This window comes from Taudactylus pleione, unplaced genomic scaffold (genome assembly GCF_031769625.1).
Source record: "Taudactylus pleione unplaced genomic scaffold, aTauple2 ptg000762l, whole genome shotgun sequence".
Lineage (NCBI taxonomy): Eukaryota > Metazoa > Chordata > Amphibia > Anura > Myobatrachidae > Taudactylus > Taudactylus pleione.
This window is the reverse complement of record NW_028285164.1, coordinates 1,129,033-1,151,916: the sequence shown is the minus strand read 5'-3', so window position 1 is coordinate 1,151,916 and position 22,884 is coordinate 1,129,033. Positions and strand designations below refer to the sequence as shown.

Here is a 22,884-nt window from a genome sequence, read left to right as displayed (position 1 = left end):
TGTATAAGGTGTATATAACACATAAATGCATTCTGTGTGTATATTTGGGTCCTATTCCCAGGATATTTCATTATGATATGCAATTATTCCAAAATACGGAATATTCCATTATCCAAAATACCCCTGGCCCCAAGCATTTTGGATATGGGAGACTCAACCTGTATTAGCCATTCCAAATGTTTTTGTCAATAAAATCCATACATAAATTGGCAAAGCTAGGGGTGTATCATGTCCCCATGGCTGTAGCAAGTATCTGTAAATATTGTCGTTTGTGGAAAAGAAAATAATCGTGTTTCAAAGTAAATGGACAGTAGAGAGATATACAGCGGCTTTCCTAACACATTATAATGGAGTGCCTCCGATCAGGTGAGCAAATTAAATATAAATCGCTGTTCCATGATACATTTAATGATTCTTTGAAACCCCTCAAAGATAGACGTGGATTTACAAATGTAACTGTGCATCATAAAAAGGACAAAGACTAATAATAGACTACGTGCTGAAACAAGAGACTCAGCTAAAACATGTAATACCAGAAAAACCGCAAGTCGCTTGTGAGAGTCTAGAAGAGGGTCTCACGGAATCTGTGAATATAAACTTTTTTTATTTTATTTTACATTTCTCTTCTCATTTATGTATATTCAATTAGATGGGGGATATTAAATGATGAATCAATTCAGAATGTATAATATAAAGGGATATTTTATGCATTTATCACTTCATCCATACACATTGGGGGAGATGTATGACCCGGCCATATGGGGTAGGAGTGGTATCAGTGTACATGGTATCAGTCCTAACACCACAGCGGTGACAGCACTGTCCCTGGCTGCAGCAGCTGCACACAAGAACTTGCGATGCTTGCGAGATCTAGCGCATGCCCAGTGGAGCCAGAGGTCTGTAGCAAATAGACACCTTCTGCTGGCACCTGTGATCCGAGTGTAGCATCTGTAGACCCCACTTTGTATCACCATCGTGACCAGGCTGCCTAAGACAAAGCTCAGCCTGGCCGCTGGAACCCCTCTCCCAAGTCTAGGAAGTCTGCATCCGAGCTGCAGACCCGGAGCTTGGCACGCCTACGAAAGGGGGGCAACACGCCCCCGTTTTATACAACGGTCCCCAAACTCCACAGTATGTCAATTATGCTGTGTGTAAAGGGGAAAAAGTGTGAGCGATTACACGGGAACCCGTTCTGCACCTGCGCAGACTCCCAAACATCGTATATGTACGTAAACCATCGGGTTTATGTCCATATCACAATCTGGCCCAAAATCTTAACAATTGGTTATAATGTGACTTTATGCATCAGGAAGGATCAGCTGGAACCAAGTTATTTTAAAGCCGACTGATTCTAAATTCACATTGTAGTGTTTCATCGTATCCAGTGGGTGAGAACAGGTCTGCTGTAGGGTGTCATTTTTGAGGGGTTGTTTCTCCTGAACACCAGGGGTCTGATTCGGACCCGTGCGCTAATGCTCCCGCAGCGGCGATTTCCTAGCTCTGAATGTGCGATTATTTGCTAATGCAGCAGCGGCCGGGACTTGTACCGAGACACCCACATGAGCCGTCGCAGCTGTCCGCAACCGCGTACACATACACAGCATCGGACGCTGATCAGGCAAACATCCACTCCTTTAGCGAGTCCATGGTCACTCACAATGGCTGCCGTAACCGAGACAGCGGAGCCATGTTCACTGCGTAGGCGATCGCAGACGCAGGATGCGACAAGCCCCCTGAAACGGACGAAACACGCCTGTGTTTTTAGCCGACACTCCCCAAGCGCTCCCTATCTGTCACTCACACTGTGATTATAGACTCGCGGCGTGCCACTACGGTACTGTACCTTGCTGAATGCGCAACGGCAAAAAAATCGCTCCATTTACAAAAACATCGGTATAAGGTACACCTCTAAATCAGCCCTCCACTGTACTTTGGTTATTATTCAATAAATGTTTTGCTTTATTCAATTCAAGCAACCACGCTGAGGACATGCTTGGCTTCTGGTGCATAATTAGATGGATTACCAGTAACTAGTCAGTGCTTTGTGAATACAGTACTATCCTACAATCAGAACTTCTACTCCAGCAATGCAAGACTCAGCGTGCCCTGATTATACACTGTACATCGCCCACAGCATACAATGTTCCACGTGTGGCTGTGCCCTCCGCATCAGGTGAATTATTCAAAGGCCAAACCTGGTACTTACGCCTAAATAGCCACCATGCCCTCAGTGTACACTCACCCCAGGAATGGCCCACTGCCCACAATCAATTCTCTGTATCGCTACAAACTGCAATATGGGCTCTCCCGAATATACGTGCGTCACCTTCTCGCCAGTAGCATCTCGCTTCCACCTGCAGGGGGCACATGACATTAGGGATATACAGGCATAATACGGAATCCAAAGATTAGGAGTGCGCTGTGCTCACCTCGTTATAATGGGGTCCGCTGCGTGGTTGGGTCCCCATCTCCCTAGTAGCCCTCTTCCTATCACCCCTGTCCGTCCTCGGGGGTTTCTGGGAATGACAGGGTATTGTGGAAGTAAGATCGATGCCAAGACGGAGTGACAACAATTTTACCAGAAGCCTCCGCGTCCTCCAACACTCACCTTGGGGTTCTGTTCTCTACATGGTATGTGCCTTCATAACTTCTCCTGTCTACCTGCCCATCTAAAGTGTTGTACTTTGGGCAGAAGCTCTTGTTACTGTAAGACACAATGACCGGGTTACAGGATGCCCCCATGAGACCTCAATGTAAAGTTCAGAGGGCTGATTACAGTCAATGTATTACAAAAAGGAGTACACATCATTGCCACATTCAGCAGAGGCTAGATTCAGTTACAGGGAAGATGCACATTCAACTGGGGGTGGTGCAGGCGTTACCGTTTTGTCGGAAGGGACTATTAGTTGGGGTCTCCCCCGGGGAGACGTGGCCGGTATTGCACAGCAGCCTATTGCTCTATAATACAGACAGGAAAGTTATATTGGCACTGTAGGAGAGCAGCTGTAGAGGACAGTTCTGACCCCAAGACTGAAGTGACACCTGGCTCTCTATTGGATTAGTGTGGCTGCATCCAACCAGGAGCTAGATTTGAAGTCCGATGTCTCCTCTCTTGTGACTGAGCTGGTGCTCTCCTGTAGGGGTCCCCAGCACAAGAAAGTCCAGGATTAAAGTGCTTCGGACATGTGGCCGAGTCGTGCCTCCACCAACAGTAAAAGACGCCTTTATATTAAGGATGGGCATCTAACATTGCTGTTTAGGGAACACTGAAGGACAGAGGTCGATGCTTTCCCCATCGATGGTGAGTGGGCTATGATTTTCTACAATCAATAATGGAAAGCCTTTGATATACTTGATAAAAGAAGCCATTGATTTCATCCAAAAACATTAGCATTCAATAGCCGATGTTTGTTTTCATGGACGGGTATATCCCTACTTTTCATTTTCATGTACAGTTTGGTTAATACAAAGTTATTTTTGCCTTCTTATACTAGTACAACAACTTAATAAATGCAAAAATAATTGCATTGGCCGAGACAGTAAGGAAAAGCCACCAGACTGCATCAGAACAAAGGGACAGCATATGGGAGAGAATAGAGGACGTATGTAGTGTGAGGTGGAACGTAATACAGAACAGAACCGCGAAAATACACTAAGGGGCAGTACAGGGTCTCTCACCTTTGAGAAGAGTCTGCCCAGGACGGCTGGGCAAGAACAGGAGGGGCCGTGTACTCAACAGGCTGATACTCCGGCCAATCCACAGACCAGCTGACTTTTTCCTGGGGCACGGGCCACCGCTCTACCTTTGACCCTGGGTAAGGAGAGGTCAGTGCCTTGATGTGAGCTGCCATTGCGGGTTGGCAGCTGTGGTTACGGTACCAATAAGCTATAACCAGACTGTGGAGAGATTGGAAGAGCAGAAGTCAGGACTGGCATACTTTCAGTGTGACCACAAATAATCTCCATAGGTACTCAGGCATTATCGGGACCAAACAGCAGGGAGGATGCAATGATGCCATAGGACTAGAGAAGTAGTTAGTATATAGAAAGCCCTGTGGTAACTATTTATTTTATCCTCTCTGCCCCCTCCCCCCCTCCCCACTTAATGGTATAACTTGCTCTATCCACAACACTTTGGTAGAGCTCTGTGAAGTACAATAGACAGCTTCCAGTCAACTCGTTTGAAAACCATTTGGGGAGAAGGAACCATATTGTGCTGCAGGGGTATTTATGGTGGCGAGGCCCAGTTCAACTAGAGTATATTAACAAATGGAGCAGGCCAGTGTGTGCATGGTCCCCCCCATTCCACCTGACTATGAACAAGACCCGCACGTGTGCGCTCTCCAGTTGTAGGGTATTTCTAAGCGGTCTCTTTCCTTGCCTGCAGGTCTGGCCATCTTATTTAAAAGGGCTGTAAAATTAAAAGCAAAACACTCCCGGATTGGCATTTAATATTATTCCCCTTTTAAATGACAAGGTCCCGAGTCGCTGGCTTTGAAAAGCTGCCGTTTAGTAAATACAGCCAATATCTCCAGGAGAACAGCCCCAGAGGGTCCGGGCTCCATGCCGGCTAAGCTAATAGTGGTCCTGCAATAAACAATAACCAACAGACACAGCAACTGTCCATAAAACCGGCCAGATCCTAATAACTTTTATCGACTTAAGTGATGGTTGTAAAATAGTATCCAAACATGTTAATACAACACACAACACATATGTAGCTATGAGGCTGTATAATGTGCGCACCTTCCCAAAGCGACTAGCCCTGCGGTGATGGAGGCCGTGGAAAGTACACGAGTCAGGGTGCGACTCACCATCTGTGTGCGTCCAGATCCAAAGGCTCTGTTCCACCTATCACACACACAAGCTGTCAGAATAAATAACCTTACTATATTGACCGAGCTGTTAGTGTCATTGTTTTTTGGACCCCAAGTGTCATCGTTATCGTTCTGGGACCCAGGGCCGGTCTCAGAGGGGAGGGGCCCGTGTGCAGCCTCCAAGCCCCCCCCATACCCTGTCTGGTCGGTACTGCGCCAGAGTCTACTGCCCATTTGCAAGTCTCCGGGAACATGGGAGCACGCTGTTATCTCTACTGGGGCCCCAAGTACCAGCCAGCAGATGGTCTGGGGCCCCAAGAGCCAGCCTGCGGACGGTCTGACTTCAGGGCCGTGCACCTCAGGAAAAGAATAGGACTAGCCAGGAGAAGAAGGTAAAAGCCAGAAAGCATAATAAATACAATGAAAAATACGGAAACTATGTAAAGTGTACTGAAAGCGCCAGAAATCATAAAATGTATGGATAAAACCAGACAGCATAGTAAATGTAGTCTTCATTTTAGAACCCTGCACCTGTCACAACCTGTGCAGTTCCTCTATCCCTCCAGGGGTGTCGCTCTCTGCTCTAGTGCTTCTAACACACTCAGCTAATGCAGCACACTGCACAGATTAAGCCGTTTGTGTGCTATAAGCACCAGAGCAGAGAGCGACCCCCCAGGCAGGGAGGAGGAACTGCATGGGTTCTAACTAGAGATGTGCGGGTTTGGTTCTTTTCGCCACATTAGCGCAAGTTTGGATTAGTTCGGCGTTATCTTATTGGCTAGTCAAAACACGTGAGAGACGGATAGAAAATAAAATAAATCCGAACTAATCCAAACTTGTGGTAATGTGGCGAAAAGAACCGAGAAAAACCAAACCCGCACATCTCTAGTTTTAACATGTGCGGGGTGCTAGAATGAACAAATGCATTCACAAAGCCAGAAACCATAGTATATGTAGTGTAAAAGCAAGGATGTCATATGTAATGTACCAGAAAAGCCAGAACCCATAGTAAATGTAGTGTAAAAGCAAGGATGTCATATGACACGTACCAGAAAAGCCAGAAACCATAGTAAATGTAGTGTAAAAGCAAGGATGTCATATGACACGTACCAGAAAAGCCATAAACCATAGTAAATGTAGTGTAAAAGCAAGGATGTCATATGCAATGTACCAGAAACCATAGTAACTGTAGTGTAAAAGCAAGGATGTCATATGACATGTACCAGAAACCATAGTAACTGTAGTGTAAAAACAAGGATGTCATATGTAATGTACCAGAAAAGCCAGAAACCATAATAAATGTAGTGTAAAAGCAAGGATGTCATATGACATGTACCAGAAAAGCCAGAAACCATACTAACTGTAGTGTAAAAGCAAGGATGACATATGTAATGTACCAGAAACCATAGTAACTGTAGAGTAAAAGCAAGGATGTCATATGTAATGTACCAGAGAAGCCAGAAACCATAGTAACTGTAGAGTAAAAGCAAGGATGTCATATGTAATGTACCAGAAAAGCCAGAAACCATAGTAACTGTAGTGTAAAAGCAAGGATGTCATATGACATGTACCAGAAACCATAGTAACTGTAGTGTAAAAGCAAGGATGTCATATGTAATGTACCAGAAAAGCCAGAAACCATAGTAAATGTAGTGTAAAAGCAAGGATGTCATATGACACGTACCAGAAAAGCCATAAACCATAGTAAATGTAGTGTAAAAGCAAGGATGTCATATGCAATGTACCAGAAACCATAGTAACTGTAGTGTAAAAGCAAGGATGTCATATGTAATGTACCAGAAACCATAGTAACTGTAGTGTAAAAGCAAGGATGTCATATGTAATGTACCAGAAAAGCCAGAAACCATAGTAAATGTAGTGTAAAAGCAAGGATGTCATATGTAATGTACCAGAGAAGCCAGAAACCATAGTAACTGTAGAGTAAAAGCAAGGATGTCATATGTAATGTACCAGAGAAGCCAGAAACCATAGTAACTGTAGAGTAAAAGCAAGGATGTCATATGTAATGTACCAGAAAAGCCAGAAACCATAGTAACTGTAGTGTAAAAGCAAGGATGTCATATGACATGTACCAGAAACCATAGTAACTGTAGTGTAAAAGCAAGGATGTCATATGTAATGTACCAGAAAAGCCAGAAACCATAGTAAATGTAGTGTAAAAGCAAGGATGTCATATGTAATGTACCAGAAACCATAGTATATGTAGTGTAAAAGCAAGGATGTCATATGCAATGTACCAGAAAAGCCAGAAACCATAGTAAATGTAGTGTAAAAGCAAGGATGTCATATGTAATGTACCAGAAACCATAGTAACTGTAGTGTAAAAGCAAGGATGTCATATGTAATGTACCAGAAACCATAGTAACTGTAGTGTAAAAGCAAGGATGTCATATGTAATGTACCAGAAACCAAAGTAACTGTAGTGTAAAAGCAAGGATGTCATATGTAATGTACCAGAAACCATAGTAACTGTAGTGTAAAAGCAAGGATGTCATATGTAATGTACCAGAAAAGCCAGAAACCATAGTAAATGTAGTGTAAAAGCAAGGATGTCATATGACATGTACCAGAAAAGCCAGAAACCATAGTAAATGTAGTGTAAAAGCAAGGATGTCATATGACATGTACCAGAAAAGCCAGAAACCATAGTAAATGTAGTGTAAAAGCAAGGATGTCATATGTAATGTACCAGAGAAGCCAGAAACCATAGTAACTGTAGAGTAAAAGCAAGGATGTCATATGTAATGTACCAGAGAAGCCAGAAACCATAGTAACTGTAGTGTAAAAGCAAGGATGTCATATGACATGTACCAGAAACCATAGTAACTGTAGTGTAAAAGCAAGGATGTCATATGTAATGTACCAGAAAAGCCAGAAACCATAGTAAATGTAGTGTAAAAGCAAGGATGTCATATGTAATGTACCAGAAACCATAGTAACTGTAGTGTAAAAGCAAGGATGTCATATGAGATGTACCAGAAACCATAGTAAATGTAGTGTAAAAGCAAGGATGTCATATGTAATGTACCAGAAACCATAGTATATGTAGTGTAAAAGCAAGGATGTCATATGCAATGTACCAGAAAAGCCAGAAACCATAGTAACTGTAGTGTAAAAGCAAGGATGTCATATGTAATGTACAAGAAACCATAGTAACTGTAGTGTAAAAGCAAGGATGTCATATGTAATGTACCAGAAACCATAGTAACTGTAGTGTAAAAGCAAGGATGTCATATGTAATGTACCAGAAACCAAAGTAACTGTAGTGTAAAAGCAAGGATGTCATATGTAATGTACCAGAAAAGCCAGAAACCATAGTAAATGTAGTGTAAAAGCAAGGATGTCATATGACACGTACCAGAAAAGCCAGAAACCATAGTAAATGTAGTGTAAAAGCAAGGATGTTATATGTAATGTACCAGAGAAGCCAGAAACCATAGTAAATGTAGTGTAAAAGCAAGGATGTCATATGACACGTACCAGAAAAGCCAGAAACCATAGAAAATGTAGTGTAAAAGCAAGGATGTCATATGAAATCTACCAGAAAAGCCAGAAACCATAGTAAATGTAGTGAAAAAGCAAGGATGTCATCTGTAATGTACCAGAGAAGCCAGAAACATAATAAATGTAGTGTAAAAGCAAGGATGTCATATGACACGTACCAGAAAAGCCAGAAACCATAGTAAATGTAGTGTAAAAGAAAGGATGTCATATGTAATGTACCAGAAAAGCCAGATACCATAGTAAATGTAGTGTAAAAGCAAGGATGTCATATGTAATGTACCAGAGAAGCCAGAAACCATAGTTAATGTAGTGTAAAAGCAAGGATGTCATATGTAATGTACCAGAAACCATAGTATATGTAGTGTAAAAGCAAGGATGTCATATGTAATGTACCAGAAAAGCCAGACACTATAGTAAATGTAGTGTAAAAGCAAGGATGTCATATGACACGTACCGGAAAAGCCAGAAACCATAGTAACTGTAGTGTAAAAGCAAGGATGTCATATGACATGTACCAGAAAAGCCAGAAACCATAGTAAATGTAGTGTAAAAGCAAGGATGTCATATGTAATGTACCAGAAACCATAGTAAATGAAGTGTAAAAGCAAGGATGTCATATGTAATGTACCAGAAAAGCCAGAAACCATAGTATATGTAGTGTAAAAGCAAGGATATCATATGTAATGTACCAGAGAAGCCAGAGACCATAGTAACTGTAGTGTAAAAGCAAGGATGTCATATGTAATGTAACAGAAAGCATAGTAAATGTAGTGTAAAAGCAAGGATGTCATATGTAATGTACCAGAAAAGAAAGAAACCATAGTAACTGTAGTGTAAAAGCAAGGATGTCATATGTAATGTACCAGAAAAGCCAGAAACCATAGTAACTGTAGTGTAAAAGCAAGGATGTCATATGTAATGTACCAGAAAAGCCAGAAACCATAGTTAGTTAATGTAGTGGAAAAGCAAGGATGTCATATGTAATGTACCAGAAAAGCCAGAAACCATAGTATATGTAGTGTAAAAGCAAGGATGTCATATGTAATGTACCAGAAACCATAGTAAATGTAGTGTAAAAGCAAGGATGTCATATGTAATGTACCAGAAACCATAGTAAATGTAGTGTAAAAGCAAAGGATGTCATATGTAATGTACCAGAAACCATAGTATATGTAGTGTAAAAGCAAGGACATCATATGTAATGTACCAGAGACCATAGTAACTGTAGTGTAAAAGCAAGGATGTCATATGTAATGTACCAGAGAAGCCAGAAACCATAGTAAATGTATAGTAAAAGCAAGGATGTCATATGTAATGTACCAGAAACCATAGTAACTGTAGTGTAAAAGCAAGGATGTCATATGTAATGTACCAGAAACCATAGTAACTGTAGTGTAAAAGCAAGGATGTCATATGTAATGTACCAGAAAAGCCAGAAACCATAGTATATGTAGTGTAAAAGCAAGGATGTCATATGACATGTACCAGAAACCATAGTAAATGTAGTGTAAAAGCAAGGATGACATATGTAATGTACCAGAAAAGCCAGAAACCATAGTAACTGTAGTGTAAAAGCAAGGATGTCATATGTAATGTACCAGAAACCATAGTAACTGTAGTGTAAAAGCAAGGATGTCATATGTAATGTACCAGAAAAGCCAGAAACCATAGTAACTGTAGTGTAAAAGCAAGGATGTCATATGTAATGTACCAGAAAAGCCAGAAACCATAGTATATGTAGTGTAAAAGCAAGGATGTCATATGTAATGTACCAGAGAAGCCAGAGACCATAGTAACTGTAGTGTAAAAGCAAGGATGTCATATGTAATGTACCAGAAAGCATAGTAAATGTAGTGTAAAAGCAAGGATGTCATATGTAATGTACCAGAGAAGCCAGAAACCATAGTATATGTAGTGTAAAAGCAAGGATGTCATATGTAATGTACCAGAAAAGCCAGAAACCATAGTAACTGTAGTGTAAAAGCAAGGATGTCATATGTAATGTACCAGAAAAGCCAGAAACCATAGCATATGTAGTGTAAAAGCAAGGATGTCATATGTAATGTACCAGAAAAGCAAGAAACCATAGTATATGTAGTGTAAAAGCAAGGATATCATATGTAATGTACCAGAAACCAGAGTAAATGTAGTGTAAAAGCAAGGATGTCCTATGTAATGTACCAGAAACCATAGTAAATGTAGTGTAAAAGCAAGGATGTCATATGTAATGTACCAGAAACCATAGTATATGTAGTGTAAAAGCAAGGATGTCATATGTAATGTACCAGAAAAGCCAGAAACCATAGTAACTGTAGTGTAAAAGCAAGGATGACATATGTAATGTACCAGAAACCATAGTAACTGTAGTGTAAAAGCAAGGATGTCATATGTAATGTACCAGAAACCATAGTAACTGTAGTGTAAAAGCAAGGATGTCATATGTAATGTACCAGAAAAGCCAGAAACCATAGTAACTGTAGAGTAAAAGCAAGGATGTCATATGTAATGTACCAGAGAAGCCAGAAACCATAGTAACTGTAGTGTAAAAGCAAGGATGTCATATGTAATGTACGAGAAAAGCCAGAAACCATAGTAAATGTAGTGTAAAAGCAAGGATGTTATATGTAATGTACCAGAAACCATAGTAACTGTAGTGTAAAAGCAAGGATGTCATATGAGATGTACCAGAAACCATAGTAAATGTAGTGTAAAAGCAAGGATGTCATATGAGATGTACCAGAGAAGCCAGAAACCATAGTAACTATAGTGTAAAAGCAAGGATGTCATATGTAATGTACCAGAAACCATAGTAACTGTAGTGTAAAAGCAAGGATGTCATATGTAATGTACCAGAGAAGCCAGAAACCATAGTAACTGTAGAGTAAAAGCAAGGATGTCATATGTAATGTACCAGAAAAGCCAGAAACCATAGTAAATGTAGTGTAAAAGCAAGGATGTCATATGTAATGTACCAGAAACCATAGTAACTGTAGTGTAAAAGCAAGGATGTCATATGTAATGTACCAGAAACCATAGTATATGTAGTGTAAAAGCAAGGATGTCATATGCAATGTACCAGAAAAGCCAGAAACCATAGTAAATGTAGTGTAAAAGCAAGGATGTCATTTGTAATGTACAAGAAACCATAGTAACTGTAGTGTAAAAGCAAGGATGTCATATGTAATGTACCAGAAACCATAGTAACTGTAGTGTAAAAGCAAGGATGTCATATGTAATGTACCAGAAACCAAAGTAACTGTAGTGTAAAAGCAAGGATGTCATATGTAATGTACCAGAGAAGCCAGAAACCATAGTAAATGTAGTGTAAAAGCAAGGATGTCATATGTAATGTACCAGAAAAGCCAGAAACCATAGTAAATGTAGTGTAAAAGCAAGGATGTCATATGACACGTACCAGAAAAGCCAGAAACCATAGTATATGTAGTGTAAAAGCAAGGATGTCATATGTAATGTACCAGAGAAGCCAGAAACCATAGTAAATGTAGTGTAAAAGCAAGGATGTCATATGACACGCACCAGAAAAGCAAGAAACCATAGTAACTGTAGTGTAAAAGCAAGGATGTCATATGACACGTACCAGAAAAGCCAGAAACCATAGTAACTGTAGTGTAAAAGCAAGGATGTCATATGTAATGTACAAGAAACCATAGTAACTGTAGTGTAAAAGCAAGGATGTCATATGAAATGTACCAGAAACCATAGTAAATGAAGTATAAAAGCAAGGATGTCATATAACACGTACCAGAAAAGCCAGAAACCATAGTAAATGTAGTGTAAAAGCAAGGATGTCATATGTAATGTACCAGAAAAGCCAGAAACCATAATATATGTAGTGTAAAAGCAAGGATGTCAAATGTAATGTACCAGAAAAGCCAGAAACCATAGTATATGTAGTGTAAAAGCAAGGATATCATATGTAATGTACCAGAGAAGCCAGAGACCATAGTAACTGTAGTGTAAAAGCAAGGATGTCATATGACACGTACTAGAAAAGCCAGAAACCATAGTAAATGTAGTGTAAAAGAAAGGATGTCATATGTAATGTACCAGAAAAGCCAGATACCATAGTAAATGTAGTGTAAAAGCAAGGATGTCATATGTAATGTACCAGAGAAGCCAGAAACCATAGTTAATGTAGTGTAAAAGCAAGGATGTCATATGTAATGTACCAGAAAAGCCAGAAACCATAGTATATGTAGTGTAAAAGCAAGGATGTCATATGTAATGTACCAGAAAAGCCAGAAACCATAGTATATGTAGTGTAAAAGCAAGGATGTCATATGTAATGTACCAGAAAAGCCAGAAACCATAGTATATGTAGTGTAAAAGCAAGGATGTCATATGTAATGTACCAGAAAAGCCAGAAACCATAGTAAATGTAGTGTAAAAGCAAGGATGTCATATGTAATGTACCAGAAAAGCCAGAAACCATAGTAACTGTAGTGTAAAAGCAAGGATGTCATATGTAATGTACCAGAAACCATAGTAAATGTAGTGTAAAAGCAAGGATGACATATGTAATGTACCAGAAAAGCCAGAAACCATAGTAACTGTAGTGTAAAAGCAAGGATGTCATATGTAATGTACCAGAAACCATAGTAACTGTAGTGTAAAAGCAAGGATGTCATATGTAATGTACCAGAAAAGCCAGAAACCATAGTAAATGTAGTGTAAAAGCAAGGATGTCATATGTAATGTACCAGAAAAGCCAGAAACCATAGTATATGTAGTGTAAAAGCAAGGATGTCATATGTAATGTACCAGAGAAGCCAGAGACCATAGTAACTGTAGTGTAAAAGCAAGGATGTCATATGTAATGTACCAGAAAGCATAGTAAATGTAGTGTAAAAGCAAGGATGTCATATGTAATGTACCAGAGAAGCCAGAAACCATAGTATATGTAGTGTAAAAGCAAGGATGTCATATGTAATGTACCAGAAAAGCCAGAAACCATAGTAACTGTAGTGTAAAAGCAAGGATGTCATATGTAATGTACCAGAAAAGCCAGAAACCATAGTATATGTAGTGTAAAAGCAAGGATATCATATGTAATGTACCAGAAACCAGAGTAAATGTAGTGTAAAAGCAAGGATGTCCTATGTAGTGTACCAGAAACCATAGTAACTGTAGTGTAAAAGCAAGGATGACATATGTAATGTACCAGAAACCATAGTAACTGTAGTGTAAAAGCAAGGATGTCATATGTAATGTACCAGAAACCATAGTAACTGTAGTGTAAAAGCAAGGATGTCATATGTAATGTACCAGAGAAGCCAGAAACCATCGTAACTGTAGTGTAAAAGCAAGGATGTCATATGTAATGTACCAGAAAAGCCAGAACCCATAGTAAATGTAGTGTAAAAGCAAGGATGTCATATGACACGTACCAGAAAAGCCAGAAACCATAGTAAATGTAGTGTAAAAGCAAGGATGTCATATGTAATGTACCAGAAACCATAGTAACTGTAGTGTAAAAGCAAGGATGTCATATGTAATGTACCAGAAACCATAGTAACTGTAGTGTAAAAGCAAGGATGTCATATGTAATGTACCAGAAACCATAGTAAATGAAGTGTAAAAGCAAGGATGTCATATAACACGTACCAGAAAAGCCAGAAACCATAGTTAATGTAGTGTAAAAGCAAGGATGTCATATGTAATGTACCAGAAAAGCCAGAAACCATAATATATGTAGTGTAAAAGCAAGGATGTCATATGTAATGTACCAGAAAAGCCAGAAACCATAGTATATGTAGTGTAAAAGCAAGGATATCATATGTAATGTACCAGAGAAGCCAGAGACCATAGTAACTGTAGTGTAAAAGCAAGGATGTCATATGTAATCTAACAGAAAGCATAGTAAATGTAGTGTAAAAGCAAGGATGTCATATGTAATGTACCAGAAAAGAAAGAAACCATAGTAACTGTAGTGTAAAAGCAAGGATGTCATATGTAATGTACCAGAAAAGCCAGAAACCATAGTAACTGTAGTGTAAAAGCAAGGATGTCATATGTAATGTACCAGAAACCAAAGTAACTGTAGTGTAAAAGCAAGGATGTCATATGTAATGTACCAGAAACCATAGTAAATGTAGTGTAAAAGCAAGGATGTCATATGTAATGTACCAGAAACCAAAGTAACTGTAGTGTAAAAGCAAGGATGTCATATGTAATGTACCAGAAAAGCCAGAAACCATAGTAAATGTAGTGTAAAAGCAAGGATGTCATATGACACGTACCAGAAAAGCCAGAAACCATAGTAAATGTAGTGTAAAAGCAAGGATGTCATATGTAATGTACCAGAGAAGCCAGAAACCATAGCAAATGTAGTGAAAAAGCAAGGATGTCATATGTAATGTACCAGAGAAGCCAGAAACCATAATAAATGTAGTGTAAAAGCAAGGATATCATATGTAATGTACCAGAAACCATAGTAAATGTAGTGTAAAAGCAAGGATGTCATATGTAATGTACCAGAAACCATAGTAACTGTAGTGTAAAAGCAAGGATGTCATATGTAATGTACCAGAGAAGCCAGAAACCATAGTAACTGTAGTGTAAAAGCAAGGATGTCATATGTAATGTACCAGAAAAGCCAGAACCCATAGTAAATGTAGTGTAAAAGCAAGGATGTCATATGACACGTACCAGAAAAGCCAGAAACCATAGTAAATGTAGTGTAAAAGCAAGGATGTCATATGTAATGTACCAGAAACCATAGTAACTGTAGTGTAAAAGCAAGGATGTCATATGTAATGTACCAGAAACCATAGTAACTGTAGTGTAAAAGCAAGGATGTCATATGTAATGTACCAGAAACCATAGTAACTGTAGTGTAAAAGCAAGGATGTCATATGTAATGTACCAGAAAAGCCAGAAACCATAGTAACTGTAGTGTAAAAGCAAGGATGTCATATGTAATGTACCAGAGAAGCCAGAAACCATAGTAACTGTAGTGTAAAAGCAAGGATGTCATATGTAATGTACCAGAAAAGCCAGAACCCATAGTAAATGTAGTGTAAAAGCAAGGATGTCATATGACACGTACTAGAAAAGCCAGAAACCATAGTAAATGTAGTGTAAAAGAAAGGATGTCCTATGTAATGTACCAGAAAAGCCAGATACCATAGTAAATGTAGTGTAAAAGCAAGGATGTCATATGTAATGTACCAGAGAAGCCAGAAACCATAGTTAATGTAGTGTAAAAGCAAGGATGTCATATGTAATGTACCAGAAACCATAGTATATGTAGTGTAAAAGCAAGGATGTCATATGTAATGTACCAGAAAAGCCAGACACTATAGTAAATGTAGTGTAAAAGCAAGGATGTCATATGACACGTACCGGAAAAGCCAGAAACCATAGTAACTGTAGTGTAAAAGCAAGGATGTCATATGTAATGTACCAGAAACCATAGTAAATGAAGTGTAAAAGCAAGGATGTCATATAACACGTACCAGAAAAGCCAGAAACCATAGTAAATGTAGTATAAAAGCAAGGATGTCATATGTAATGTACCAGAAAATCCAGAAACCATAATATATGTAGTGTAAAAGCAAGGATGTCATATGTAATGTACCAGAAAAGCCAGAAACCATAGTATATGTAGTGTAAAAGCAAGGATATCATATGTAATGTACCAGAGAAGCCAGAGACCATAGTAACTGTAGTGTAAAAGCAAGGATGTCATATGTAATGTAACAGAAAGCATAGTAAATGTAGTGTAAAAGCAAGGATGTCATATGTAATGTACCAGAAAAGAAAGAAACCATAGTAACTGTAGTGTAAAAGCAAGGATGTCATATGTAATGTACCAGAAAAGCCAGAAACCATAGTAACTGTAGTGTAAAAGCAAGGATGTCATATGTAATGTACCAGAAAAGCCAGAAACCATAGTATATGTAGTGTAAAAGCAAGGATGTCATATGTAATGTACCAGAAACCATAGTATATGTAGTGGAAAAGCAAGGATGTCATATGTAATGTACCAGAAAAGCCAGAAACCATAGTATATGTAGTGTAAAAGCAAGGATGTCATATGTAATGTACCAGAAACCATAGTAAATGTAGTGTAAAAGCAAGGATGTCATATGTAATGTACCAGAAACCATAGTAAATGTAGTGTAAAAGCAAAGGATGTCATATGTAATGTACCAGAAACCATAGTATATGTAGTGTAAAAGCAAGGACATCATATGTAATGTACCAGAGACCATAGTAACTGTAGTGTAAAAGCAAGGATGTCATATGTAATGTACCAGAGAAGCCAGAAACCATAGTAAATGTATAGTAAAAGCAAGGATGTCATATGTAATGTACCAGAAACCATAGTAACTGTAGTGTAAAAGCAAGGATGTCATATGTAATGTACCAGAAACCATAGTAACTGTAGTGTAAAAGCAAGGATGTCATATGTAATGTACCAGAAAAGCCAGAAAACATAGTAACTGTAGTGTAAAAGCAAGGATGTCATATGACATGTACCAGAAACCATAGTAAATGTAGTGTAAAAGCAAGGATGACATATGTAATGTACCAGAAAAGCCAGAAACCATAGTAACTGTAGTGTAAAAGCAAGGATGTCATATGTAATGTACCAGAAACCATAGTAACTGTAGTGTAAAAGCAAGGATGTCATATGTAATGTACCAGAAAAGCCAGAAACCATAGTATATGTAGTGTAAAAGCAAGGATGTCATATGACATGTACCAGAAACCATAGTAAATGTAGTGTAAAAGCAAGGATGACATATGTAATGTACCAGAAAAGCCAGAAACCATAGTAACTGTAGTGTAAAAGCAAGGATGTCATATGTAATGTACCAGAAACCATAGTAACTGTAGTGTAAAAGCAAGGATGTCATATGTAATGTACCAGAAAAGCCAGAAACCATAGTAACTGTAGTGTAAAAGCAAGGATGTCATATGTAATGTACCAGAAACCATAGTAACTGTAGTGTAAAAGCAAGGATGTCATATGTAATGTACCAGAAAAGCCAGAAACCATAGTATATGTAGTGTAAAAGCAAGGATGTCATATTTAATGTACCAGAGAAGCCAGAGACCATAGTAACTGTAGTGTAAAAGCAAGGATGTCATATGTAATGTACCAGAAAAGCCAGAAACCATAGCATATGTAGTGTAAAAGCAAGGATGTCATATGTAATGTACCAGAAAGCATAGTAAATGTAGTGTAAAAGCAAGGATGTCATATGTAATGTACCAGAAAAGCCAGAAACCATAGCATATGTAGTTTAAAAGCAAGGATGTCATATGTAATGTACCAGAAAAGCCAGAAACCATAGTATATGTAGTGTAAAAGCAAGGATATCATATGTAATGTACCAGAAACCAGAGTAAATGTAGTGTAAAAGCAAGGATGTCCTATGTAATGTACCAGAAACCATAGTAAATGTAGTGTAAAAGCAAGGATGTCATATGTAATGTACCAGAAACCATAGTAAATGTAGTGTAAAAGCAAGGATGTCATATGTAATGTACCAGAAAAGCCAGAAACCATAGTAACTGTAGTGTAAAAGCAAGGATGACATATGTAATGTACCAGAAACCATAGTAACTGTAGTGTAAAAGCAAGGATGTCATATGTAATGTACCAGAAACCATAGTAACTGTAGTGTAAAAGCAAGGATGTCATATGTAATGTACCAGAAAAGCCAGAAACCATAGTAACTGTAGAGTAAAAGCAAGGATGTCATATGTAATGTACCAGAGAAGCCAGAAACCATAGTAACTGTAGTGTAAAAGCAAGGATGTCATATGTAATGTACGAGAAAAGCCAGAAACCATAGTAAATGTAGTGTAAAAGCAAGGATGTTATATGTAATGTACCAGAAACCATAGTAACTGTAGTGTAAAAGCAAGGATGTCATATGAGATGTACCAGAAACCATAGTAAATGTAGTGTAAAAGCAAGGATGTCATATGAGATGTACCAGAGAAGCCAGAAACCATAGTAACTATAGTGTAAAAGCAAGGATGTCATATGAGATGTACCAGAGAAGCCAGAAACCATAGTAACTATAGTGTAAAAGCAAGGATGTCATATGTAATGTACCAGAAACCATAGTAAATGTAGCGTAAAAGCAAGGATGTCATATGCAATGTACCAGAAAAGCCAGAAACCATAGTAAATGTAGTGTAAAAGCAAGGATATCATATGTAATGTACCAGAGAAGCCAGAAACCATAATATATGTAGTGTAAAAGCAAGGATGTCATATGTAATGTACCAGAAACCATAGTAACTGTAGTGTAAAAGCAAGGATGTCATATGTAATGTACCAGAAACCATAGTAACTGTAGTGTAAAAGCAAGGATGTCATATGTAATGTACCAGAAACAAAAGTAACTGTAGTGTAAAAGCAAGGATGTCATATGTAATGTACCAGAAACCAAAGTAACTGTAGTGTAAAAGCAAGGATGTCATATGTAATGTACCAGAAAAGCCAGAAACCATAGTAAATGTAGTGTAAAAGCAAGGATGTCATATGACACGTACCAGAAAAGCCAGAAACCATAGTAAATGTAGTGTAAAAGCAAGGATGTCATATGTAATGTACCAGAGAAGCCAGAAACCATAGCAAATGTAGTGAAAAAGCAAGGATGTCATATGTAATGTACCAGAGAAGCCAGAAACCATAATAAATGTAGTGTAAAAGCAAGGATATCATATGTAATGTACCAGAAACCATAGTAAATGTAGTGTAAAAGCAAGGATGTCATATGTAATGTACCAGAAACCATAGTATATGTAGTGTAAAAGCAAGGATGTCATATGCAATGTACCAGAAAAGCCAGAAACCATAGTAAATGTAGTGTAAAAGCAAGGATGTCATATGTAATGTACCAGAAACCATAGTAAATGTAGTGTAAAAGCAAGGATGTCATATGTAATGTACCAGAAACCATAGTAACTGTAGTGTAAAAGCAAGGATGTCATATGTAATGTACCAGAAACCAAAGTAACTGTAGTGTAAAAGCAAGGATGTCATATGTAATGTACCAGAAACCAAAGTAACTGTAGTGTAAAAGCAAGGATGTCATATGTAATGTACAAGAGAAGCCAGAAACCATAGTATATGTAGTGTAAAAGCAAGGATGTCATATGACATGTACCAGAAACCATAGTAACTGTAGTGTAAAAGCAAGGATGTCATATGTAATGTACCAGAGAAGCCAGAAACCATAGTAACTGTAGAGTAAAAGCAAGGATGTCATATGTAATGTACCAGAAAAGCCAGAAACCATAGTAAATGTAGTGTAAAAGCAAGGATGTCATATGTAATGTACCAGAAACCATAGTAACTGTAGTGTAAAAGCAAGGATGTCATATGAGATGTACCAGAAACCATAGTAAATGTAGTGTAAAAGCAAGGATGTCATATGTAATGTACCAGAAACCATAGTATATGTAGTGTAAAAGCAAGGATGTCATATGCAATGTACCAGAAAAGCCAGAAACCATAGTAAATGTAGTGTAAAAGCAAGGATGTCATTTGTAATGTACAAGAAACCATAGTAACTGTAGTGTAAAAGCAAGGATGTCATATGTAATGTACCAGAAACCATAGTAACTGTAGTGTAAAAGCAAGGATGTCATATGTAATGTACCAGAAACCAAAGTAACTGTAGTGTAAAAGCAAGGATGTCATATGTAATGTACCAGAGAAGCCAGAAACCATAGTAAATGTAGTGTAAAAGCAAGGATATCATATGTAATGTACCAGAAAAGCCAGAAACCATAGTAAATGTAGTGTAAAAGCAAGGATGTCATATGACACGTACCAGAAAAGCCAGAAACCATAGTATATGTAGTGTAAAAGCAAGGATGTCATATGTAATGTACCAGAGAAGCCAGAAACCATAGTAAATGTAGTGTAAAAGCAAGGATGTCATATGACACGCACCAGAAAAGCAAGAAACCATAGTAACTGTAGTGTAAAAGCAAGGATGTCATATGACACGTACCAGAAAAGCCAGAAACCATAGTAACTGTAGTGTAAAAGCAAGGATGTCATATGTAATGTACAAGAAACCATAGTAACTGTAGTGTAAAAGCAAGGATGTCATATGAAATGTACCAGAAACCATAGTAAATGAAGTGTAAAAGCAAGGATGTCATATAACACGTACCAGAAAAGCCAGAAACCATAGTAAATGTAGTGTAAAAGCAAGGATGTCATATGTAATGTACCAGAAAAGCCAGAAACCATAATATATGTAGTGTAAAAGCAAGGATGTCAAATGTAATGTACCAGAAAAGCCAGAAACCATAGTATATGTAGTGTAAAAGCAAGGATATCATATGTAATGTACCAGAGAAGCCAGAGACCATAGTAACTGTAGTGTAAAAGCAAGGATGTCATATGTAATGTAACAGAAAGCATAGTAAATGTAGTGTAAAAGCAAGGATGTCATATGTAATGTACCAGAAAAGAAAAAAACCATAGTAACTGTAGTGTAAAAGCAAGGATGTCATATGTAATGTACCAGAAAAGCCAGAAACCATAGTATATGTAGTGTAAAAGCAAGGATGTCATATGTAATGTACCAGAAACCATAGTAAATGTAGTGTAAAAGCAAGGATGTCATATGTAATGTACCAGAAACCATAGTAAATGTAGTGTAAAAGCAAAGGATGTCATATGTAATGTACCAGAAACCATAGTATATGTAGTGTAAAAGCAAGGACATCATATGTAATGTACCAGAGACCATAGTAACTGTAGTGTAAAAGCAAGGATGTCATATGTAATGTACCAGAAAAGCCAGAAACCATAGTAACTGTAGTGTAAAAGCAAGGATGTCATATGTAATGTACCAGAAAAGCCAGAAACCATAGTAACTGTAGTGTAAAAGCAAGGATGTCATATGACATGTACCAGAAACCATAGTAAATGTAGTGTAAAAGCAAGGATGACATATGTAATGTACCAGAAAAGCCAGAAACCATAGTAACTGTAGTGTAAAAGCAAGGATGTCATATGTAATGTACCAGAAACCATAGTAACTGTAGTGTAAAAGCAAGGATGTCATATGTAATGTACCAGAAAAGCCAGAAACCATAGTAACTGTAGTGTAAAAGCAAGGATGTCATATGTAATGTACCAGAAACCATAGTAAATGTAGTGTAAAAGCAAGGATGACATATGTAATGTACCAGAAAAGCCAGAAACCATAGTAACTGTAGTGTAAAAGCAAGGATGTCATATGTAATGTACCAGAAACCATAGTAACTGTAGTGTAAAAGCAAGGATGTCATATGTAATGTACCAGAAAAGCCAGAAACCATAGTAACTGTAGTGTAAAAGCAAGGATGTCATATGTAATGTACAAGAAACCATAGTAACTGTAGTGTAAAAGCAAGGATGTCATATGAAATGTACCAGAAAGCATAGTAAATGTAGTGTAAAAGCAAGGATGTCATATGTAATGTACCAGAGAAGCCAGAAACCATAGTATATGTAGTGTAAAAGCAAGGATGTCATATGTAATGTACCAGAAAAGCCAGAAACCATAGTAACTGTAGTGTAAAAGCAAGGATGTCATATGTAATGTACCAGAAAAGCCAGAAACCATAGTATATGTAGTGTAAAAGCAAGGATATCATATGTAATGTACCAGAAACCAGAGTAAATGTAGTGTAAAAGCAAGGATGTCCTATGTAGTGTACCAGAAACCATAGTAACTGTAGTGTAAAAGCAAGGATGACATATGTAATGTACCAGAAACCATAGTAACTGTAGTGTAAAAGCAAGGATGTCATATGTAATGTACCAGAAAAGCCAGAACCCATAGTAAATGTAGTGTAAAAGCAAGGATGTCATATGACACGTACCAGAAAAGCCAGAAACCATAGTAAATGTAGTGTAAAAGCAAGGATGTCATATGTAATGTACCAGAAACCATAGTAACTGTAGTGTAAAAGCAAGGATGTCATATGTAATGTACCAGAAACCATAGTAACTGTAGTGTAAAAGCAAGGATGTCATATGTAATGTACCAGAAACCATAGTAACTGTAGTGTAAAAGCAAGGATGTCATATGTAATGTACCAGAAAAGCCAGAAACCATAGTAACTGTAGTGTAAAAGCAAGGATGTCATATGTAATGTACCAGAAAAGCCAGAACCCATAGTAAATGTAGTGTAAAAGCAAGGATGTCATATGACACGTACCAGAAAAGCCAGAACCCATAGTAAATGTAGTGTAAAAGCAAGGATGTCATATGTAATGTATATGTATTGCTGCCGGACCAGTTCTTTCTGTCTGAAATGCTTCCAAGGTTTGCGTTCCACTGTGGGATGCAAACAGAGGCTGTCATCAGCTTTGGCTAGCGGGCACTTCCGATGTCTTTAGCTGGGAGAAGGACCACCCTGGGGACCCTGCTGTTGCCTCTGACATTGGCCCGTGGGCAGTATGCGGCCTGCAAGGTAATTGGGTGCAGCCCGATTCATCCTGGCAGGCCAGTCGTCTGTGGGGGGCTGGGGCATGCAATGTGGG

At 38.3% G+C, this 22,884-nt stretch overlaps 1 protein-coding gene across 2 annotated transcripts in view; it reads right to left on the bottom strand.

Annotated features, from left to right (window-relative positions):
* The window catches only part of NUDT9 (nudix hydrolase 9), a 37,066-nt gene that overhangs the window by 5,500 nt on the left and 8,682 nt on the right, over positions 1-22,884 (bottom strand). The window contains exons 2-6 of one of the 2 annotated variants that reach the window (XM_088457449.1): positions 4,747-4,851; positions 3,679-3,897; positions 2,609-2,704; positions 2,430-2,516; positions 2,243-2,354 (exon numbers count right to left, since the gene is read on the bottom strand). In XM_088457449.1, coding sequence (XP_088313575.1) covers positions 2,243-2,354; positions 2,430-2,516; positions 2,609-2,704; positions 3,679-3,897; positions 4,747-4,851 — 619 coding nt within the window. The remainder of the gene's footprint in view (positions 1-2,242; positions 2,355-2,429; positions 2,517-2,608; positions 2,705-3,678; positions 3,898-4,746; positions 4,852-22,884) is intronic. The other variant, XM_088457450.1, reaches the window with a different exon arrangement.